The 23,246-nt window shown below is 44.8% G+C and overlaps 1 protein-coding gene across 35 annotated transcripts in view; it reads left to right on the plus strand.

Annotated features, from left to right (window-relative positions):
- The window catches only part of TCF7L2 (transcription factor 7 like 2), a 198,232-nt gene that overhangs the window by 5,723 nt on the left and 169,263 nt on the right, over nt 1-23,246 (plus strand). For 23 of the 35 annotated variants that reach the window (XM_066238245.1, XM_066238233.1, XM_066238231.1 and 20 more), the window contains exon 4: nt 7,351-7,419. The exons of the other annotated variants lie outside the window; for them this stretch is intronic. In XM_066238245.1, coding sequence (XP_066094342.1) covers nt 7,351-7,419 — 69 coding nt within the window. The remainder of the gene's footprint in view (nt 1-7,350; nt 7,420-23,246) is intronic. 35 annotated transcript variants of the gene reach the window in all.

Consider the following 23,246-nt stretch of genomic DNA (forward strand, 5'->3'; position numbering starts at 1 on the left):
TTATTGGCAGTTAAGTATGGGACAACCTGGATTTAGCAAAGGCTCTCTCCTGCACAGGAAGTAGATGACATTATATTGGGGGAAGGGACCAGACTTTAGGCAAGGAGTGATTTACTTCTTTTTTTTTTTTTTTTTTTTAAACCATTGACTTGCCAAATAAATAAGCACTTTCCAAGGAAGTAGGTTGTAAGCTTTTTAGTCTTGGTAAGTGGAATTAGATAATATCTTTAACCGCATTTATAACTGTTTGGAGGTGACACAGTACAGGGGTTTTGAAAAGGAGGGGTCACATCAGATTCTGGGAGGCTTTGATTTTTGTGGGGGGTGGGGGTGCAACGGGGACATCTGAGTTTCTTCTGGGAGTGAATATTGGTGACCGTGTAAGTAAATCTTCAGCTCTGACTTATAATTGAGCACATTTGTGAAGGAAATGGTTAATTTTACAACCAAAGGCAAACTTGCACCTCGACAGGTCTGCTGAAAGAAATGTGCCCCAGTCCTTTGCTGGCAAGCGCCACCGGGTCATAAATCCACAGGCTTTATTTACAGCCCATAACACTTATGAATGTTAAGATATTTGACGCCACGTTGGCCTTATAATATTCAAGGTCCGCAGACATTGGCAGTAGCTCAAATTTCTCTCACTAATTATAAGCAATGAGATGGGGGGGTTGGGGGGAAGCCCATCGCCAGTGCTGCCCTCCCGCCTCCTCTGACCCCCACCTCTGCAATCTGAGCTGACTGAGGCAGACACCCCCTCCTTTGGCAGCTGACTTGTACTTTTCCTCTAGGCTATTGTTATACACATTTATAAAGAGCACTTGCAGGGATGGAAATTCGGTGGGGGACTCTGCGCAGAAGCCGTTTTCAAAAGCAAAGTTGCTCTAGGTGTTTGCATCTTTTTCCTTTCGGTTTCTCCCTCTTTCTTTTCTTCTTCTTCTTTTTTTTTTTTTTTTAAGACTGTATTGCTTATATTGTGCATATTACTCCCAGAATACTTCCAGAAACCTGAGAGGGGAGTCTGCTCTGTAATTTTTATGATGTTCCATTGAGCTGGAAGGGAAGATACACATGTTGCATAGTGCCCTGGCTAATGTGCGAGTTTAAGGAAGAAGCAAGGCTGAGGAGAGTGGATGAAAGGAAATTAACAGAGGAGAAGAAACAGTCTAGGTTTATGTTGGGGATGGGAGGGCCGCTCATTTGGGAAAAGTGCGCTGGTGTTGGGTGGGGAGGTGGGGAGGAGGCAGCACAGAAGTGTCTCCCAGGGACGCGGAATAGATGCTGGACTAAGATTGGGAAAGAGTAAGAAGATGGGACACAGATTAGGGTTTGGGGAGTCTCTTGATCAATATTGGGGATTGGGAGTTTCTTATGAGAGGTGGGAGTACCATGGGGGGGGGAGTTGCTGTTAAAAACTAGATTGCTTTGGTCAGCAGAGACTGGTTCCCATCCATCTTCACCCAAAGTGAGGATCTGGCTGCAGATGTGTTGTTTCCTATCAGTTATTGTGTGATGACCTGGGGGTGGGGCATTTGTGATTGACACCCCCCCCCCCCCCCCCGTGAGGTCTCCAAGGCCAATTATCTTGCCGATTTTAATTAATTAATTATTTTATTTTAAGAGTGGGCTGTTCTGTGTGTTAAGAACTGACCACATGGCGAAGGGGAGTGGGGTTGAGGGGGGTATGTGTGCTGATGGCTCCATCATTTCTGGCCAGATCTTTCTCTCCCTCCAACCCAAACCTAAAGACCGAGGCTGAAAGGTTTTATTTTCTAATCAATGGAATGCAGAAACTTACTAGCCCTCAGGGAGAGATATGAATCCCTTAACAGCTCATTACAAAGATGTGGCTGTGGGATCTTTGAGCAGGTTATCAGCCCTGGTGTTCCTCGGGTTTTCCCAGGGTGGCGTTCCCTTCCTTAGGCGCATCTGATTGCGGGCTGGTAATTCAGCCCGTTATATTTTCTTCTTCTTTTTTTTTTTTTTTTTTTGCTGTGAAGTAGCATCCTACCGTTCGGTCTACAGGGGAAGGGATGGCTGTTAGTGAGATCAGCTCTGAAGGGGTTAAAATTGCACACTAAAGTTTGGCATCATGAAAATAAATTTGAGGCCTGGTAGGCATTAGCAGGGCACAGCACATTTACAGAGCTTAATTAGTACGAACTGTAATTGTTCATGGTCTGCCAGAAGAAGTAATGTTCAGGAAAAGTGGAGTCCTTCTCTTGCAGTCTTCAGTTTGAAACCGATAAATCACTTGCATATTTGTGTAGTGATTCAAATGGAGCTAAGACCTCTCCCATCCCAACATGTGGTAAATTGTAAAGTCAATGAATTGCAGATGTAGGCTACAGTGAGATTCTCGAAGAAAATGCAGAATGAATGGGAAAGAGTGATGCTATAAATATTTACTGAGAAGATAACTAGGTTCCTGCGTGCTGGGCCAATTATGATGTACTAAATATATTAGTAAAATGCTTTAAAAATCGTGAGGAGTTGTGTGGGTCTTGGGGTGGGTTGGTTTGTTGTAAAAGTGAAATAAAAGGCACTATGTTATTGTCGTGTCAGTTTTATTAAGCCTGAATCACAATGGCATACTCAGGGAAGGATGCATGAAACCACATTAATGCAAATTAATTCGTTATGAGTTGCCGAGCTGCGACTGCTAAGTGGAGTAATGATGGAGGCATCATTTTAAGAGTGTTAGTGTAGCAACTTTTAATGAAAATGCTGTGTTAGGGATAGGTCTCAGCACTTGGGCCCGCGTGGTTTTGTGTGCTAGAAATGTGTTTTGTTCCGGAGCGGGAGACTGAATTCACTTTTATATTTCACCCAGCCCCAAGCAGTTTAAGAACTTTATTTTAAAGTCTAAAGAAAAATCATCTAGTTTTTCCTAAAAAAAAAAAAAAAAAAAAAATCAACCCATAAATGCTGATCACCATCACCAAGTCCAACTTCCAACATTTCTTTCTCTCTCTCTTTTTATTTTTTATTTTTGCAAGGCATTGCAGCACAAAGTGGAAAAACAATGACTGTGTGGCATCCCCCCATAGACCTGTAGATACAACTTTCTTGAAGCAATTTTTTCCCCTTTTTTTCTTCTTACAGGATTTTGGTCTCAGGCAATGTTGCAAGTCAATACTTCTTTCCCCAAATGTGAGTAGGTGGATGTGTGTGGAAGCTGTAAAAGTTAATGATCGTTCTCTGACTCATAGCTGATGGTTTCAGGTTGAGGAAAAAGAAAAGAAAAAAATTAATGAGGGTAAATAGACATTTGATGGAACAGGGAGACAGTAGGAGGAGAGCTGGTTCTTGTGTCTGAAGGCATGCGTTTTGTTGCAGCAGGATTTCTGGAGGATGCCAGGAAGTGAAGAGGGGATGCCTTTGTTTACGTTGTTGTTTTAGGGTAGTGTAAGTGTTCGGTGGCTAGATCTTTGCAGGAATGTTGAAGCCCACGGACCTCTCAGTCAGTGCTGCTTTTGCCTTCCCAGGGCAAGTCAGAGGCCCCTCTGATGCTTTTTAGAAGGGGAGGCAGTAGTAGCCCAAAGTCCTGCTCAAAAGTTTATTTCCCATTAAATGTAAGAGGCTTCCAACATAGGGGTTCTGTTCCCACCCTGAAAATGACTGGCAATGTAAGAAAAAAGTTTTTTTTTTTTGTTTTTGTTTTTAAAGAAGTGTTCTGTCTATTAAGCTAATGGCTTGGAAATTAAACTTCAAGTGGCTCATGATGATAGCTGCAAGGTCAAAAAACCCCTCAAAACCAAAACCTAGTAGGAAATGAATCAGGATTTAGTATTATTATTATTTTTTTAACAAAAGAGAAAGGTGATTCATTAAGCTTAAAATAAAGCAAATGCCCCCACCTCTTCCCAATTTAGTGGAATGAACAGGCATCAAAAATTAATCTTCGTCACATTGGAAGTTAATTTAGAGCTGGAAGAACCAACATAGGGTTTCAATTTTTTTAGTTGCCTTTGAGGATGCGATCTCTGTGGTTGTGAAAGCCCGTTTCCTCTCCTCCCATCTCTGGAAGTCTCTGATGTCTGGTATCTGAGACATCCGATTTAGGGCCAGTAATAATGATTAGAAATAAAGCAAGAGCAATCAAGATACGCTAATAATAAGGGAAGTGGTTAACCGTAAAGTGTTGGCTTTTCAGTTGCTGGAGAATTGTGCATACCTGGGCCGAGCACAGCCACACCTTCCTGGTGCTTCCTCTGGACCAAGTGGGGCCCAGTGTTAGAATGGATGGGTGGGCTTGGCCACTGTAAACATACACAACAGGAAGGGAAGGTTTGTTTTGTTGAGAAATCTCACAGGAAGGAATTAAATGGAAAGTATCTTGGAGCTCTCATTTGGTGGCACCCCTGAAAGGGAGGCCTCATGTGGAGGGCTTGTCATATGCCCAGGGTGTAACAGCCACAGTCACTGGATGAGGAAGTGAGTGATTTGGGGGCTGCAGGTGACCAAGGGCAGGGCGGTCCTATGAGTTGAGGATTGTGGGAGCCTGGTTCTTAAACTCGCATAAGCCTTGGCTAAGCTTAGATGGCCCTGTTTCTTCTCCTGGGTCTGACAGCCTCCTCATCTCTTCCAAAAAAGCAGAGCGCCAACCATCTCTTGTTCTCTCCTTCTTTATAGCTTTTTACAGAAATATAAACACATGATTGTTCCAGTTCCCAATGCCAAGTTTTTACAGGGTCCTTGTATTTTATCTTTGTCCTAAAAAGCTATACTATAACGAACAAGGCATCTTTGTGTTTTACAGGGAAGGAAAAAGCAGTTTAAAATGTGTTTTAGAAAGGAGTGTTTGGGAAAAGAGGGGGTGGAAACCCAAAGGAGAAATAAGAGAATGGTCAAGGCTTTGTCAAGGTAGCTGGGGGAAGTCGAGCTCAACTTCCCTCCAACACAGTGCTTGCTGGCTGGGACTGCAGACTGACCAAGCTGTGGCTATTTATGAGCGGATGGAGGTTGTTCTGTGCAGCGGACACCTAAGGAGGGAGGTGACATTGCTCGGGGACATTAGGATGGTGTGTATGTGTGTGAAGGTTAAATTAACTTTGTCCCACTCCAGTCTTCAGGACCTTGCAGCATCATCTTTGCGGTTTTAATTGCAGCTTTCTTTCTGGGTTCTTGTGTTGTTTGGGTGGTGGTGAAGGCCAGGATTAAGAATGGAACCGGACAAGTGAAAATTGAATTTGGATTAGCTACAGTTTCATTAATGCATTCATAAGGCTGTGATTATATGAAATTTTGTTTCCACGACCTATACTTAGTTATCAGGTGTTCATTCAATTTTAATTGACAATCTAAGATTCCTGTGGTTACCCTGAGTACAGATTGCCCAGGGCTCCGCAGGGTCTGTGGGAAGCAAAGCTTGGACAAGTTTCCATTAAGCTCTGAATCTGGCAGTTGGAAAAGAGGAGAATAAAACCCGCTGAAAAAGGGGGACACGTTGTTAGTGTTGCCTTCCCTGCTTAGAAGGAGAACCCCCCTCTCCAACAAGAACTGCTCTCCAGCCAAGAATTCCAAACTCGCAGAGGAACCTCTCTCTCTCTGTCTCTCTCTCTCTCTCACAAAAGTTGTTTTAACACGATGCAGAATTGTGACAGTAATTAGTGCAATCTCAGCTCACTGACTGGCAGTTTTCACAAAAAGGACGGGGTCCGAGGGGGCAAAGGGTGCAAATTCATCTCTCTTTTTCAGCAGTTCACTTTGGATGACCTGCTTCTGAGTGGGGGAGTGGGGGCGCTATGTGCGGGGGGGGGGGCGTATCTTCAGCGTTCATCTTGGCTTGTGTTAGGGAGTGTGGTTTATTACTCTGCTTTGACAGGTGAAGAAATACTTTTTTTGAGCCCACCTTTGTTGTACCCTCTTTTAACTGATTAATATTATGTTCTGGGGCAAGCAGACTCATAATATATATGGGCAGTATGTTTGTTTATTTTTGACAGATAAAATGTTCCCAGAACCCAGTGTATCCTAAAATGGGAATTTACAGTCTTAGGTCAGGAGCAATATGGCTTTAGACCACTTTTTAAAATTTGATTACTACTATGTTGTGTTTATTTTGGGTTGGTTCAAAAGTTCTTATGTGAAATCCCCCCTCTTTTTCCCTCTCCTTTTCTTTTTTATGGATTGAATAATTTTTTCTGGCAGGGAGTAAGGTAATAACTAATTGGGTCTAAAACCTTTGCAGTCTAGCTTATGCTTTGCTGTGCAGAAGTTTTTTGGTAATGGTAACAGTAATAGTATAGTAGCAATGATGGCAACAGTTTATTATAGTGTTACTGGTCTGTGTTTGGAAATACCACGGATTGGCTTATTGCTATGATGGGCATGGGTGTCTGATTTTTCACCATTTGTGTGTAAATGGCAAATTCAAATACATTTTCAGGTATTTTGAAATCCTTTAGTGATTGCTGTGTTGTTTGTAAGAGAAATCAGCTGATGGTGTTTGCTTTCCCAATTGGTAGGATCTCAAGATTAATTAGCACGTGTTATTTGGGAAAGGAAGGATTTGGTGAGGAATCTTGGTGTTCCTTTCTATTTGGGGACACACACTTCTTCAATGGGGCTTCAGATGTAAGGCTTCAGAGGGAAAGGCCCAGGAGACTTCAGTGTTTTTCTGTGCAGGACCTGGGTGGACTGGGATGAACATTCAGCGAGGGGCCACTGAGTAGGTGGTCTTCCCTTAGAAAACCTGGTGGCTGTCTGGCAGTGGCTGGCTCCCTCTTCGGGGAAGTGTGAGTACCTAGACTACAGGCGCGGAGCTGTCCTGGGCTGCAAAGCTTAGTCATTGTGAAAGAATGTGTGAGGCCTGGGGTGGCCCCTGAGTTCTACCTGACACATTGGTTTTCCCCAGATTAGACTTGTGTGTTGGGAGCTAGAACCCAGTTACTAGAAATGGGGCTGGAGGCTTGTATATCTTTGGCAGTCTTGTGGCTTCTAACAATCCTTTCTCTCACAGTCTCTCCCTCTTGCCTACATGTTGCAATTCTGATGACTTTTTGCAGCACACTAAATATTTCTGCAGCGTCCTGCTCAGCACACTGGCTTCCTTCATGTCTTAATGGGCATCCGTTCTTCCCTTTCCATGGCATTGACTCTCACTCCTGGCCCCCTCCCCACTCCCTTTTTGCTTATTGAATAGGGCTTTCTTTTTTTTTTAAACTGTGCCTTAGATCATTATGATCATCTTATCCATAGCAACAAATAAAAATACATGGGTTTTGATTGAATGCCAAGGCTGCAGTTCAATCTAGGAAGGTTTGTCTGCTATTCATAAACTGCTTAAGATGTTTCCTTGTAGTTTGTGACATAAGCAGAACGCTTTGATTTGGTTTCTTTCTACAGCTCCATTTTCAGTCCGGGAGCACACATTACTCTGCGTACAAAACGATTGAACACCAGATTGCAATTCAGGTAGGACATGCAACGGATCCTTGAAGCTTGAATTGTCAATATGTAGGTCTCTTATGTCTTTTATTTTCCATCCCTTCCCCCAATTTAGGTGGTGATGGTGATGATGGTGGTGATGATGATGCTGACGATGATGATGGTGGTGATGATGGTGATGATGATGATGGTGGTGGTGATGATGATGATGATGGTGATGATGATGATGATGATGATGATGATGGTGATTGTGATAATGATAGTGGTGATAATGATGGTGGTGAGGACCGTGGTGGTGGTTGATTCATTGGGGGAGGTGGGGAGCAAAGGATAAGCAAGAGTGGAAAAAATGCTGCTAAAATGATTTAAAGATACGGAAAGAAAGAGAAGCCTGTGTTTTCTGTGAAGAGTCTCTTGTTCAGGCATAATGGTCACACAGACCCCAGCTTGGCTACTGTTTTTGGTTTAGGGCGGGGTCTTCACTTGGGAGTAAAATGAGGCGACAGAAAGTGATGGGGAGAGGGAATGGGGGAGATGGGAGAGGAGGCTGTGTGACCGCCAGAGAGTTGTTTCCGGTGGGTCAGAATCATGTTAAGTGGTGCTAAGAATATCACTTTTGACCTGATTGTCCTGAAATGTTGATTTCTCCTGGGCCTGTTGATATACGACACTAACAGTGCTGGAAGGGAAAGGCGACAGATCTCAGCTTCTGATGAGTGTCCTGTTTCCTGCTCACGTAGTACTTCCATTCTCTTGAATCCAAAGGCTAAACAAATCACGGACTAATATAGACTCAGAGCTGAACTGATGCCAGCAGAACGCAGTAGTGGAGGGAGAGCAGACTAATACGATTTTCGTCTGTCTGCCTGGCCCTGCCTGGCTTTGCCAGGATGGACGGACCTCACGGTGGAACTAATGGGACTGAAGCTCTCGAATCTTCCGGTTTAACCCTTCGAGGGAGGCTTTTTGAAACGCGCTGTAGTCTGACATACCAGGGTCTCCTCTTCCCAGGGGCTGGTTGGTTAAATGGTTCACTTGTTCCATTGCTCCCTGTCTTGTAGCTGGCTCCCCTTGCAGGTGACTCGTGTGTGTGCACATGGTCTCGAGGAGCCCCAGCCACGTGGTTGGTATCTTCCTATCTCTGCTGCTTCACGTCTGCATCTCCCACCAGGGAAAACCGTGACTCGGCAGACATTTCCCCCTAATGCTTTTGGACTCGTTTCAAGGAGATGGTAACTTAACTTTAAAAATATTTTGATTACTTCTGAAGTTGTGCTGGCTGATCTGTGTGTGTGTGTGTGTGTATTTGAGGGCAAGGCGCGACCTTGATTTTACCCCTCCAACCCCTAAATAGTTTCAAGATTGGTGGCTTTCGTTGGACGCTACAGTTGTTCTTGGTGGTACACGTGGGGCGGACCCTTCTCCCTTTGGCTTAATGAATGGCACAGTGAGTCTTGATTCCAGAAAATGGTTTAGACTCGGGGTTTGGTTAGAGAACCTGCCCAAACCCTGAGTCCTGATGAATGGGAGGATGACGAACAGACAGTGTCCTGAGGCCCACTGTACCTCGGGGGAGGGCTGGACAGTCCTGTGCCCCGGGGTGTGGGAATTGTTGAGGTTGAATAGCATAGTGATCCCTATCTTGGTGTGGAAAGGCTGGTTGGGGCCATGTCACTGGGAGAGCAGCCGAGACCAGACCAGCTGTTGTGTCTTTACACCCGGGGCTGAAGCGCCCCTTGTTAGGCCGAGCAGCTCGTCTGTTCTCCAAACCACCTGGCACGGTGCGGGCCATGGGAAGCGCTTTCTCAGGAGGAAGATGGAGTAAATTACAGAGCTCATTGTTTGGAGGACTGAAAGAAACCATTACTATTCTTCCATGAACAGGTAGCATTGTTCTCCCCCGCTTCTGTTTGCTAAGGCTTGATGCCCATGTGGGCAAACAGAGAGACATTCTATGAGAGACCCAGCAGCGGCATGCTTCCAGGGTTCATTCCCCCGTTCTCCGCTAGACCGGGGCCAGGCCACGCCAAATGGCAACCCGCTGTAATTCTAGTTTGATCATCAAAGGATAAATGGCAAAAAACCCCAAAAAAACAAAACAAAAGAAGCAAAGGGAAAAAAAAGAGGAAACCTCAGACACAAGAACATGGTTCCCAAGGCACATGGCCGCTCAGCCGCGAGGTGGCGGTTAGAGGAGAGGGTGGTGGCATTACTGTGGTGAGCGGGAGCACAGACATTGTCCCTTGGCTCTGTTCTCCACTGTAAGGCTTAAATCCAACTTGATCAGGGCCGAATCTCCTTTCCTGGACACTTAAACCAGTTTAACCTTAATAAATACTGTATTTCAATATGAGCTGAGGTTGTTGCTCTCCTAAGCTACATCCTAAAATAACCTAGAGTAGCTTGATACCATGTATCACATGAGATTCATACCAGTTCCCTTCCCATCCCTCCTGGCATCTCAGGGCTTGGCCAAGTTCACATTTACATGAATGGACGCTGAGTGCTGCTGTGATTCTGTAGGCATGTCACCTTCTCGTAAAACGTACGGATGCAGTATCGGTGGCTGCCTTGGGATCTCCCCCCACGTTTGTGCTAACTCTTCTCAGTTTTGAAAAGACAAAAAAGTGTTAACAAAAATGATTCTCCCCAAAGGGTTATCACAAATATAAATGCAATGAAAATTAGAACAACAACTTCTTTTAGACCTAGTTATTTAACTCTGTTGGCTTTTCAAAAATTGTATTGAAGTGCTCAGGTCTTTAGTGGAGAGGTGGACGAGCTTTTAGGCAGGGAGCATCCATGACAATGTCACCCAGATCAATATAGAGCAGAATGGGGTTGGCGTACCTTTTCCGGAAAGCGCCAGAGAGGGAATATTTTAGGCTTGGTGGGCCATACAATCTCCAGGGCAACTATTCAGTTCTGCCGTTGTGATGGCAAAGCACCCCAAAACAATACCTAAAGGAATAGGTGTGGCTGCGTCCTCATGAAATTTCATTTATAAAATCAGACAGAGGCTGGATTGGCTCATGGACTGTAATTTGCCGGTCCCTGATAAAGAAAGAGTATTACCAACTCCTCAGAAGTCTCTGTGATTGCCTTCTCTTCCTAGTCATCTGGCTCCCCCCACCTCCAACAAAATTCTCATCATAGTTTTATCTATCATCTATCTATCTATCTATCTATCTATCTATCTATCTATCTATCATCTATCTATCATCAGGGATTAGTTTTGCCTGTTTTTTTTAGCTGCTTAGAAAATAAATTGTACAGAATATACTGGATTATGTCTAGCCCCAATCATCATTGTGTCTGAATTTTATCCGTTAATGTATGTAGCAATAGTTTGCTTTTTATGGCTGTATAGTATTCCACATAGGAATATGCCACAGGCCCCCCCCCCCCCCCCCCCCCCCCGGTGTTGCTGGCTATTTGGGTTGTTTCCAATTTTCTGCTCTTAGGAATAAGGCTCTGGTAACACTCTCACCCACATCTGTTCATACACAGGAGTGGACTTGGAGAGGCATAGGGTAATGTGTGTGTTTAGCTTTGCACTCACCTTTTGAGAGACTTCAACACTGGATTTCAAGTGTTGTCATGGAGACGCACTGGCATCGTGGTCGTTAGGTATGTGAGTGATATTTATGAGGAGGAGCAGTAAGGTAAGGCCACTTTGTCCCGGGGGCCAGGGCAGGCCCCTTCATAGTCCTTTGGCCTCTGTCCTCAGCTCCTGGAAACCCCTCCCAGTCGCCGTCGCCGTGGACCCGGGAGATCTTGCAGGCGGAATGCAGATGACTCCCAGGGATGCCCCATGGGTGACTGGATTCACGTGGAGGCGCCTTTATTGCCTCCCTGAAGAGAGCTCTCCCAGTGCTTCTCTGCTGACCGTTATTCCAACCCCACGAGCAGGATTGTAAGCAGGGTCGAGACCCACAGATGGTTCACTTGGTTTTCAGAAGGGCTACTTCAGAACCAATTAAAAGCCTTTGTTTTAAAGAGTATTTTGGCCAAAGGTTGATGTTTTAACACCAAGTCAGATGAGATTCAGGAAAAAAAACTCCCCATGCAGCAAAAACAAACCGAGTAGACCTTTCTTGGTTGTTTTTCTTTTAAGATGTGAAGTGGTTTGTGTGTGTGTGTGTGTGTGTGAGTATGCAGGCACAAGCTTGTGTGCGCGCAGAGACATCTAGGAGAGGTTCCAGAAGAAATGGACCATTTTATTTGTTTACACAGCTGAGCGGTTGAAACTTTGCAGTGGGTGTTGCTTTGCTCTAGTCCTCAGATGTGCAAGTTCTCATCTGAGCTGTAACCAAAGCATAGGCTTCTGCTTGGCCCTAGGACTCTCCTGCCCTGTTTCAGGAAGCTGAGGGCCCTCCTCCAGGGCCTGGCTGTCTGTGGAGCCAGGGAGAGAAGGATAGACACTAGACTGGTGTCTTTGCCCCATATTGGCCCCTTATTTCTGGATGTGAACTTGACGTTTAGCCTTGACTGTGGTTTAAAATTGTTAAGATTCCTGGGGCTTGCAGTCCATCTCTGTCTCCAAACAGACCCTTGGCATTTGTCATCAGAATATCCAGAGATGAGTGCCAGTGGACATGGCCCGGATGTCTGCGGGGGTTCCTGGCTTTCTTCCGGTTCACGTTTCTGGTGGTAGTGTCTTGTGTTCTAAGCCTGGCCTTTCAGTATTCGTGAGGATTTGCTCTCTCAGTTGAGGAGCAAATTTGGGCCGAGAGAACTCCCAGAAACAGATTCAGTTCTTGGTATAATCTCTTCCCACTTTTCCTTTAGACCCATCCCCACACGTGTCTGAGCTCTCACGTCCACTTCCCACAAAGAACGACATGTGTGTGTGTCTGTGTGTGAGTATGAGAGAGGGAGAGAGACAGATGTCACCTCACCAGAGGAGTTTGACAAAGCCTATGGGTGCCAGTTAACTCATTCAAAAGGTTCATTCAGTTGTTACTACAGTGTTGTTTTAGCTAATTGTTTAAGTCTAAACTTCAGATTGCTCATTCATTCATTCAGAAATATTGTGCATCTACTGTGTGCCCGGGGAATTCATCAGTGAGCAAACAGACAAAAGTCCCTTGCTGTTACCGAGTTTAAATTCTAGTGACGTTTTAAATAAGATTTTCTAAGGCTAGATCGAGTAGGTTTGGGGTGCAGTCTGGGATGTTGCAGTTTTACTTCGGGTTCTGCTTTTCAGCCTACCAAAATTTGAGACTTGCTGCCTTGGAGTCTTCTATTTTATTTTATTTTTTTACAGAGACAGAGAGAGGGATAGATAGGGACAGACTGACAGGAACGGAGAGAGATGAGAAGCATCAATCATCAGTCTCTCGTTGTGGCACCTTAGTTGTTCATAGATTGCTTTCTCATATGTGCTTTGACCGAGGGGCTACAGCAGATCGAGTGACCCCTTGCTCAACCAGCGACCTTGGTGAGCCTTGCTCAAACCAGAGGAGCCTGTGCTCAAGCTGGCGACCTCAGGGTCTCGAACCTGGGTCCTCCGCATCTCAGTCCGATGCTCTATTCACTGTGCCACCGCCTGGTCAGGCTGGAGTCTTCTGAAATCCGTCCATTGATCAGTTATTGGGTGCTCAGTCACTTTCACTGGCTGTGAAACCTGAGGGCTGGCCAAGAACTTGACTGGTATAACTTATCATTTTAGTGAGAACCTAGACTGTTCTTAGATTCCCATGAGCGTCTGAGCCCTTTCCTCCTCCCATGGTATGTGAAGAAAGCCAGATATTTCTGCAAGGCGCAGGAAGAAACATTTCTTTGTTTATGGAAAAGTATCTTGGACAATAATGTGTTTGGTCTTAGGGGTCAGAGGCAATAACAACAGTTGATAATAATAGCAGCATATGCTTCCTAAATTCTTTCTATGCATTGGGTCTGGTGTTAAGTGCTATATGTGAATCATTCATTGATATTTTCATAATAGAATGGAAGGAAACCCAAAAGGTGTAGTAAAACTTATCACCATTGTCCCATTTTGTAATCAAAGAAATGCTGACACAGATGCTCCTGGGGTATTTTGGCCGGGATCAAGGAATTATGATAGAAACCCCAACAGTCAGAGTGGGGAAAGACTAGACTAGGGGTCGGGAACCTATGGCTCACGAGCCAGATGTGGCTCTTTTGATGGCTGCATCTGGCTCGCAGACAAATCTTTAATAAAAAAAATAATAACATTAAAAATATAAAACATTCTCATGTATTACAATCCATTCATTTCCTACCGCTCATGTTCATGGTTACAGGTGGCTGGAGCCAATCACAGCTGTCCTCCGGGGCAACACCAAATTTTTATTGGGTAATGCGTAACGTACACGGGTCGTTGTATGCCTCTCACGGAATTACATTTTAAAATATATGGCGTTCATGGCTCTCTCAGCCAAAAAGCTTCCTGACCCCTGGACTAGACCATATAGCCTGTGCTACAGACAGTAGCACTGTAGCTCAAATTAACGCTCACTAGAACCCAGGGGCTTCCTAAAGCATGACGACCAACCAGCTCCCTGAGCTGTGTGCCCAGGAGTCACCTGGAATTGCTAAAAAATAGAGAATCTGAGTTTTACTCCTTGGAGGGTCCCATTTTTTAGGGCTAGGGCAGTGTTTCATAAACTCGAACAGGCCCCTCCTGGAAGGCACCAGGAGGGTTTGTTACGACACAGATTGTAGGGCCCACCCTTAGAGTTTCAGGCCCTGTAGGTCTGGGTGGGTCCTGACATAGGCAGCTTGAACAGGGTTTCGGGTAGCGCTGGTGCCCCTCATCTGGTGGTAGCACTTTGAGAGCCGCTGGGTAGGGCAGTGGTTCCCAACCTCGGCTGCACATTACAGTCCCCCGGGGAGCATGTAAACCACCGTGGAGGCTCGGGCTCTGTGTGGGCCACCTGGATTGGGATCTCTGGGGCCTGGGACCGGCATCCCTGTTTCTGAAAAGCTTCCCAGGAGGTTGAGGAGCACCAGTCCAGGGATCGTAGCCTCTCCACCCCTTCCCTGCTCTTTGGCCGAATCTGATGCTTGGTGTCCTCCTTAGCGGAAAACTAGTATAAAATCTTTTGTTTGCTTATTTTAGCTTTGACTTTCCTTTCCCCCGGAGGAGAAAAGTCTGGTTATGTTCAGAGTTCTGAAGGATGTCTGCCCAATGGCAGGAGTCTGTAGTTTGAGTTAACAGGTGACCACTGATGCTCACTGTCCCCTGAGTTAGAACCGGTGAGAGAAGGTGGGACTCTGCTGTCGTGCACAAGGGGCTACAGAAGCCTGAGGCGCAGGGGCCAGGCAGCTCAGTGCAGCTCACTCGCTCTTGTCCATGTCACGCTCAAGTGCAGATTTGGGGTTAGATCCTGCATTTCTAACACTCGAAGGGATGCTGACGCTGCCGGGCCCCAGCCCAGTCTTGGAGTGGAGCAAAGGTCAGGCCATTTTGGGAGGCGCAGAAACTGAGCTGCATGGAGGCAGATTGGTTTGTCCGAGGTCTCACAGCTTGGTGGAAACGGGGCCAGGACTTGAATCCAGGAATCTGACTTGGCTTCAGGTCTGTCTTTCAAGGTGAAATGATCATCTTGTCTAAGCCCGTGGCTGTTGCATTGCATTGGGCAGATAAAATAAAAACAGTCTGGTTTTGCTGGTTTTACTTATATCATTGTTTTAACATTTATCTGTTCTAATTGTGTTTGTATGAGTTGAAATATTTGCATCTGTTCATTCTCCACCATGGTGGGACACGTGAGGCCCAGCCCGCCTGGTTTGTGAGAGGGCTGGGGAGGATGCAGAGAAGTCTGATAGTCCTGACTAGACACCCGGAAAAAATGAAAACAACTGTTCTGTCAGCCACACGTGTCCCCCTTATGGCCCGCAGCAAGTGGTGTAGAGGTCAGACCTGTGGCAGTCAGCTGCTGGTATTTTCTTTGTAACTCTATTTTATAAGTTGCACTTTATAACGTTTACTATTTATAAAGTCACTGAGAATCATGGGGTTGTTTAGCTAAGCACAGAAATGTCTAAGTGGGTTGTAGCTGATGTTTGCAGGTTTTATCAAGCTTAGCACTTAATTTGTTTCTGGACTAGGGTTTGGTTGCATGGTATCAAATCCTGATCAGGTAGGTGGTTGCAAAAAAATTTTTTTTTAACAGTTTACCTTGAGATCATAGCAGACTCTTTAATTGAACAGAAATGACAGTAGAGCCTTATTCCAGAAGGTTCTACCACACCCACTGGCTGGCTGGCAGTGGGTTTGCTGTTTATCGAATAATAGTTTAAAAGTTGGTACCTGTACTAACAGTATAGGTTTATAGTTGTGAGTATGTGGAACACAGAGTTTACTTTTGTATTATTTATTAATTATTGTATTATTTATTTGTATTATAACTGTAAACCTTCTTTGCCCACTCCCTGGATAGCTATGTGTCTTAAACATGTTATACAGAGGAACGTTAGAAGCAAACATTCGTGGGCCGCTTGAAGCGTCTTCCCAAGACCCTGGTTTTGTAAGGGATACAGCTGGGAAAGCACTCAGTGTTACCCGCTTCTAGGTTGGAAATAGGCATGTCTTTGGTGAGGAGCAGGGTCTGGAGGAGATAGCAGGGCTTTGTGTAGCATTTCTCCACCTCAGTGCTGCCGACAGTTTGGGCTGGATAATTCACACCGGGGACCGTCGTGTGCAATGTGTAGGATGTTTTTCTACAAACAGAAGTATGACAACCAAAACCAGACGTGGACTTTACCAAATGACCCCAGGGGGGGTCTCTACTGGCCCTAGTTGAGAACCACTAGCTTTGTACAAAGGGTGTGCTTTGCTGTTGAGGCTATAGTACATTACCTTTACATTTTAAAGGGACAAGTATAAGAGGAAGTGGGTGGTTCAGCTCAAGCTTCTGGAGTCAGATAATCAGGGTCTGGGTCCTAGTTCTGCCAAGCTTCAGTTTCATTCACATGCAAGGGGTGTGAATGTGTCTAAATAATAATAATACTGTGGGCAGAAATGGGAACAGTAGGTGAGATTGGGGAGGGGGTGTGTATTAGAGGTAGTTTTTTGCATTTGTCTCATAATAGCCTCTTTCAAACAGGGCTAATGGTAGTTAGTACCTGTCTCCAGAAGGTGGTTGGAGTTTAAATGAGATGGTATGTAATGAGTTGGGCAGTGAAGAGGCGCACGGTAGGGCGCTTGATAAATACAAGCCCCTGTTTTTACCCTGAGCACTATGTGAAGCACTTGTTTGCAGATTTAGAATATGCCTTATCCCGACATGCATTGTATATATTTCATTTCCTGTCAAGAACATCACACATGATAAATTTGATAACCTGGACTATCTTTGCTGGCATAACAAAGATTTATGACTCCTGTTGGTTGCTCTTTGCATTTCTCTTACGTCAGTTAAAAAATTCTGCCTAGTCCTTGTAACATTGGACTAGAATATAAACTCTTCTGAGGTGTATCTTACTCATCTTTTATATAGCGCTGTTCAGAGATGCCTGGGACACAGTACGTGTACAACAAGGGGTGTGAATGTGTTTAAATAATAATAATACTGTGGGCAGAAATGGGAACAGTAGGTGAGATTGGGGAGGGGGGTGTGTATTAGAGGTAGTTTTTTGCATTTGTCTCTTAATAGCCTCTTTCAAAACATGAGAAGCCAACAACAATAATAGTAATTCTATTATATATATATATATATTTTGGGCATTCAACCAAATACTTTGAGATAGACCTTCAGCTTCTTTGTTAACTTGATGTTCTCTCCCAGGTCTCTCGTATTTTAATTTCCGCTCCCCATCCGTACGAGAATTCGCACCCCATCTTAATGACGGGTGGCGGTGCGCAAACCGTGGGGGGGGGCTGATTGTCTTTTTTAATTTTCAAAATGCTCGGAGGTTAGTTGTTTTTTAAAAGCAACAAGAGTCTTTTTTTTTTTTTTAAATACACATCGTGTTACCCATTGGATCATAACATTTTCTCAGACTTTGACAGTTGTCATTAATTCCTGCAGGGGACTTAAAAAAAAAAAAAAAAAAAAAAGGAAACACGAGTTCTCTACTACTTGTGGCTGGATGAGCCTGCCCAAGCCAAGGTTGGGAATCGTCCTATTCCCGAACCTGCGCCTCCCTGAGTTGTGAGGTTGAGATGAGGACCAGAATAAATAACTTTGGTTGAAACTCGGAAATGGTCCAAGGCCTGAAAATGGATGTGTGTGGGGGTGCTGGTAGCCCATCCTGGTGGGTCCGGAGGGTTCTTTTCGCTCGGGCTTTGGTGGGGCTGCTCCGTAGGGAAGACAAGTCTTGTGTCAATAGTTTTTAAGTTGATTCAGTAAGCATTGTTGATGATTGAAATTGAAGAATTGTGAAGACAATTCATCTTGGGGAACAGAGAGCATCGAGTGTGAGCTGGGCTGCTGGGAGCCGACATTGACATACGGGCCGTCATCAAACTAATTGTTGTTTGAATTACCTGTTATGATCCGATGACAAATCTGCCTTGCTCCTGCCACTGGAGCAGAAAATGTAGCTTGAATTGGCGTGATGTTAGCAAGTGTAAACTGTACTTCAACAAGATGGATAAACCCAATTATGGGGCAGACCTGTAGAGAGAAAATCCATTTAAATCTCGTAATGTTAAGCAGAGCTGTGTTTAATTCATTTGGACCAATTTGGGGATGATGTATGAGTGTTGGTGGACATTAGTCAAAGGGAGGACCACTTGGGGGAAAGGATGAGCCCGTGCTGCCAGCCACCCCGGGAGGCAGCTGGGGTGTCGTCCCAGCAGCCTGCGCTAATGGCGGGGACAGGCAGAAATGACAAAACGATGTACTGACTGCTGTTGCGGGAGCAGCACTGTGTAAATGAACCAATAAGGAAAACATACGAAGCAGAAATAAGAGGAGGTGTTTTTCCTAAATGGTATTGACAGTCCAAAATAGAAAGGAAATTTGAGGTTCCTCTTCTGTGTGTTTCCAGACCCTGAAGCTCTGATGGGTTGTTCTAAGCCTTGTAACAGGAGTTTCTAGGACATGTTTTTTGTTTTTTTTTTTCTTTTTTTTACAGGGACAGAGAGAGAGTCAGAGAGAGGGATAGATAGGGACAGACAGGAACGGAGAGAGATGAGAAGCATCAATTATCAGTTTTTCATTGCGATACCTTAGTTGTTCATTGATTGCTTTCACATATGTGCCTTGACCGTGGGGCTACAGAAAACCGAGTAACCCCTTGCTCAAGCCAGAGACCTTGGGTCCAAGCTGGTGAGCTTTGCTCAAACCAGATGAGCCTGTGCTCAAGCTGGGACCTCGGGGTCTCGAACCTGGGTCTTCTGCATCCTAGTCCGACGCTCTTCACTGTGCCACTGCCTGGTCAGGGTAGGACATGTTTTTTATTTTTGCTTAATAATTGATGATTTAATAGAGAGAGAGGGAGAGGAAAAATAGGGATAGTTAAGATTAAATTGATAATCCTGGGACCTTTGATTGTCTGTTGCAGGGATCGGGAACCTATGGCTCACGAGTCAGATGTGGCTCTTTTGATAGCTGCATCTGACTCACGGACAAATCTTTTTTTTTTTTTTTTTGTATTTTTTATATTTTTCTGAAGTTGGAAATGGGGAGGCAGTCAGACAGACTCCCGCATGTGCCCTACTGGGATCCACCCGGCATGCCCACCAGGGGGCGATGCTCTGCCCATCTGGGGCGTTGCTCTGCTGCAATCAGAACCATTCTAGCGTCTGAGGCAGAGGCCACAGAGCCATCCTCAGTGCCCGGGCAAACTTTGCTCCAGTGGAGCCTTGGCTGCGGGAGGGGAAGAGAGAGACAGAGAGGAAGGAGAGGAGAGGGGGTGGAGAAGCAGATGGGTGCTTCTCCTGTGTGCCCTGGCCGGGAATCGAACCCGGGACTCCCGTATGCCAGGCCGACGCTCTACCACTGAGCTAACTGGCCAGGGCCTAAGACAAATCTTTAATAAAAAATAATATTAAAAATATAAAACATTCTCATGTATTACAATCCATTCATTTCCTACCGCTCATGTTCATGGTTGCGGGTGGCTGGAGCCAATCACAGCCGTCTTCCGAGACAACACCAAATTTTTATTGGATAATGCGTAAGGTACACAGGTCGTTGTATGGCTCTCACGGAATTACATTGTAAAATATGTGGCGTTAGTGACTCTCTCAGCCAAAAAGCTTCCCGACCCTGGGTCTATTGGAAAGCAGTTATGCGGGGATTATTATTCTGAAAGATGTATATGATGCATACTTGGAAGTTTGGAAGGTCTTGTCTATTTTAATAAAGGTTTCTATTTTTTAATAGCTATTGAGGTGGTGCCTCAGCTTTGCACGTAGTAGGCGCTCAGCATCTACTATCATTCATTAGGTGAATGAAAACATTGGGTTTTACAGAAATAACTTTCAGGCTAGATATTGGTATTTCCCTCACCTCAAAGTCGTTACGAGCTGACCTGCGTACCCAATACCCCAATTTCCTTCAGTAGTTTTCATTTCTATTTTTTAAATTTTATGATTTTACGTAAAAAATGTATGATTTTACTTTTTACTCTTGCTTCTCTAGTGTTGGTTTTGTCAAGGAAGTTCTTTGAAGACTTCTAACTTCTTATTTTGAGAGGAACCTATAAAGACCCCCAATGAGTAGCTCTTGGGTTTTTTTTCCTTTTGGTTGAGAGGTTTTTTTCTTTGTGGCATGGACTGGACTTGGAGACTTTGCCTGTTGAAAGGCAAATTTAAAAGGCTAGTGTGCAGGAGGGGCTGGGAAGTGGGCCACCAAGAAATTGATGGTTGTGCACTCTTCCACGAGCGCCGGTAAATTGGGACGGCTGGGCGGAAGTGAAGGTCAAAGCAGTGAGAGTGTTTTTGTCCTTGGGGTGCAGTCCATTGGATGGGGTCGTGGCATGCACTTGGTGTCTGTTCCAATTACCTCTTTTCTCCCAGAGGCAGATTGCATAGGAGTTCACTTTCTGGCTTTCTCCAACTTTCGATTCAGTTGAAGACTCAACATTTAAGACTTTACAATAATGGGTCAACACTGAATTCTGAGAATTTGAATATTCCAATCTGGTTTACCAGTAGAATCGAGGTACAACACACTTTGAGATAATTTAAATGACCACCTTCAGCCTAACCCATCCACGCAGTTAGCCCTCAAAGTGACCTTGTCGGATGGCAGACCTCTAAGTTGCTTCAGAACAAGGACTTAATGCACTGGTTCTCAAAGTGTGCACCAGGGCACACTGGTGCACCCTAGAAGATTTCCAGGTGCGCCCTATGGTATTCCAGAGAAATATGTGCCTGTTGGGGACCCCCCAAAAAAACAGCATTTTTGGAGTTTAGATTTTTGGGGGACAAAGATGTGGGGAATGGCTGACAGTCTGCCCAACCCCCCACCTCACTTGCCTGATTAGGTTGCAAAAGGCTGTTAAACTGTGGTGCTGGATTATTTATGCTACCCCCCATGTTCCCCGGAAAGACTGGAGGCAAGTTTCTTCTATCCTTTGTTTGGTGTAAAGTTAAGATGATATGTATGGTGGGGGTTTTCTGCACTCAACACAATGAAGAGTAAAAAGAAAGGAATTCTTCAATGTATTAATGAGGAAATGAGAGTTTGCTTTTCAAATATATGCCCAAACATTGAAGAAATTGCTAGGACACATCAGGCTCAAGTTTCTCATAAACACAAGAATGAAAAAACTTAACACATTTGTGCCGGGACCTGCTGAATTTACTAAATCTTACTAAGAATGTATCCATATATATATAAAAAGATAGCTTTTTTGTCTTTTTTAATTTTTTTTAACCTTTCTTTTTTACGAATTCTAAAAAGCATAACTCAAAAGTAACATAAAAATGTTTTCTAATGTCAGAATAAATTTAATTTTGTCGTATTTATTTTGTTTACCATAAAAGCACGCTTGGACTTGATATTTTTTTCTTTAATATTTGACTTAATTATTATAACATATTTCTCAGAAATTTGTATATAGTGTGCCTACAATTATTTGTAGGATTTTAAACGCGCCCTGACTTCAAAAAGTTTGAGAACCACTGACTTAATAGAAGTAAATGGGTTTGGAGGAAACATGGAGATACGCTTCTGAACCCGAGGAGCTTTGTATTGAAGGCAGGCACTTCCCTTGCGTTGCCAGCGTCTTCCTGGGGCTCTCTCTGGTTTGGCCTGAAAGCAGTTGTCAGCTATATGCTCCCGAGGGGCGGGCAGAGACAGCGTGAGTAGGACAGGCAGTGAACAAGGGCCTTTCTGGAGGGCAGTCTCCTAAGGCAGTGGTCCCCAACCCCCCGGGCTGTGGACCAGTACCGGTCCGTGGGCCATTTGGTACCGGTCCGCAGAGAAAGAATAAATAACTTACATTATTTACGTTTTATTTATATTTAAGTCTGAATGATGTTTTTTTTTTTTGTACTTTTCTGAAGCTGGAAACGGGGAGAAACAGTCAGACAGACTCCCGCATGCGCCTGACTGGGATCCACCTGGCACGCCCACCAGGGGCGATGCTCTGCCCACCAGGGGGCGATGCTCTGCCCCTCCGGGGCGTCGCTCTGCCGTGACCAGAGCCACTCTAGCACCTGGGGCAGAGGCCAAGGAGCCATCCCCAGCGCCCGGGCCATCTTTGCTCCAATGGAGCCTTGGCTGCAGGAGGGGAAGAGAGAGACAGAGAGGAAGGAGGGGGGGGGGAGAAGCAAATGGGCGCTTCTCCTATGTGCCCTGGCCAGGAATCGAACCTGGGTCCCCCGCATGCCAGGCCGAGGCTCTACCGCTGAGCCATCGGGCCAGGGCCCGATGTTTTATTTTTAAAAAATGACCAGATTCCCTCTGTTACATTCGTCTTAAGACTCTTGATGCTTGTCTTGGTCACGTGATACATTTATCCGTCCCACCTAAAGGCTAAAGGCCGGTCTGTGAAAATATTTTCTGACATTAAACCGGTCTGTGGCCCAAAAAAAGGTTGGAGACCACTGTTCTAAGGAGAAGAAAGCATCCTTGTTGTAAGTAGAAATGGCCTGCACGTGTTAGGGTTACATCTCTTCAGGGTCTCGAGGGGCACTTTCTTGATTCATTTGTGGCTTTCTGGTGTCCTAGCAGAGCTGAAATCTCATGGAATTGTGTACAAAGAGGAATTTTTGCCATTTTGATGAGAACCCATGATGTAAGACTACTTAAAATATGATACAGAAATGAAGTAGTGAGATAATTTCTCTTGAGCTGAACATAGTTTTTTGTGGACTTAAAATGAACTCCCCAATAGTGTTAGCCAAGTTCTACATCAGGGCTTCATTGACATGGGGACTCTGTGAGACTCAAGTCAGGAAGCCGTGTTTCAGGAGCCACAACGTTCCGAACTTGGTTCTTCTCCTTAAAATCAGAAACAAATCTCCCTGTTTTCCTCCTCCTGGTCTTGAATCACTTGGTTTTTATTCTGAAGTCCAGCGGCTTTTATTTCTTAATCACTGTTGAAAAAAGCTAAGAGTTTCCCTGTTAATTAAAAAAAAAAAAGTACTGACCCAGTGTATACAAACATTTTACTTGAAAGAGAACTTAGGAAGTTTTGAAATTGCCCCTTAGCTAATAGACGCATCTACCAAACCACCAGCTTGTGCTTTTCGCACTCTTGTTTTATTTTGTGTTTTTTTTTTTTTTAAAACTTGTCACTAATGTCACATTTTCATAATGGTGACTGAAAGCAGATGACAAATGTCTCCCCGCAGAAGACCTGATTTGTGAAGCCATCTGTGTCTGAAGAATTGGCACTCAGGGCTTGAATTCTCCAGTAAGCCTCTTTCTCTGGAAGCCCCAAGCCACATTTTGCTTGGGTGGCTTTTCAGGTGGGTTAAA

Source organism: Saccopteryx bilineata, chromosome 7, assembly GCF_036850765.1.
Source record: "Saccopteryx bilineata isolate mSacBil1 chromosome 7, mSacBil1_pri_phased_curated, whole genome shotgun sequence".
Lineage (NCBI taxonomy): Eukaryota > Metazoa > Chordata > Mammalia > Chiroptera > Emballonuridae > Saccopteryx > Saccopteryx bilineata.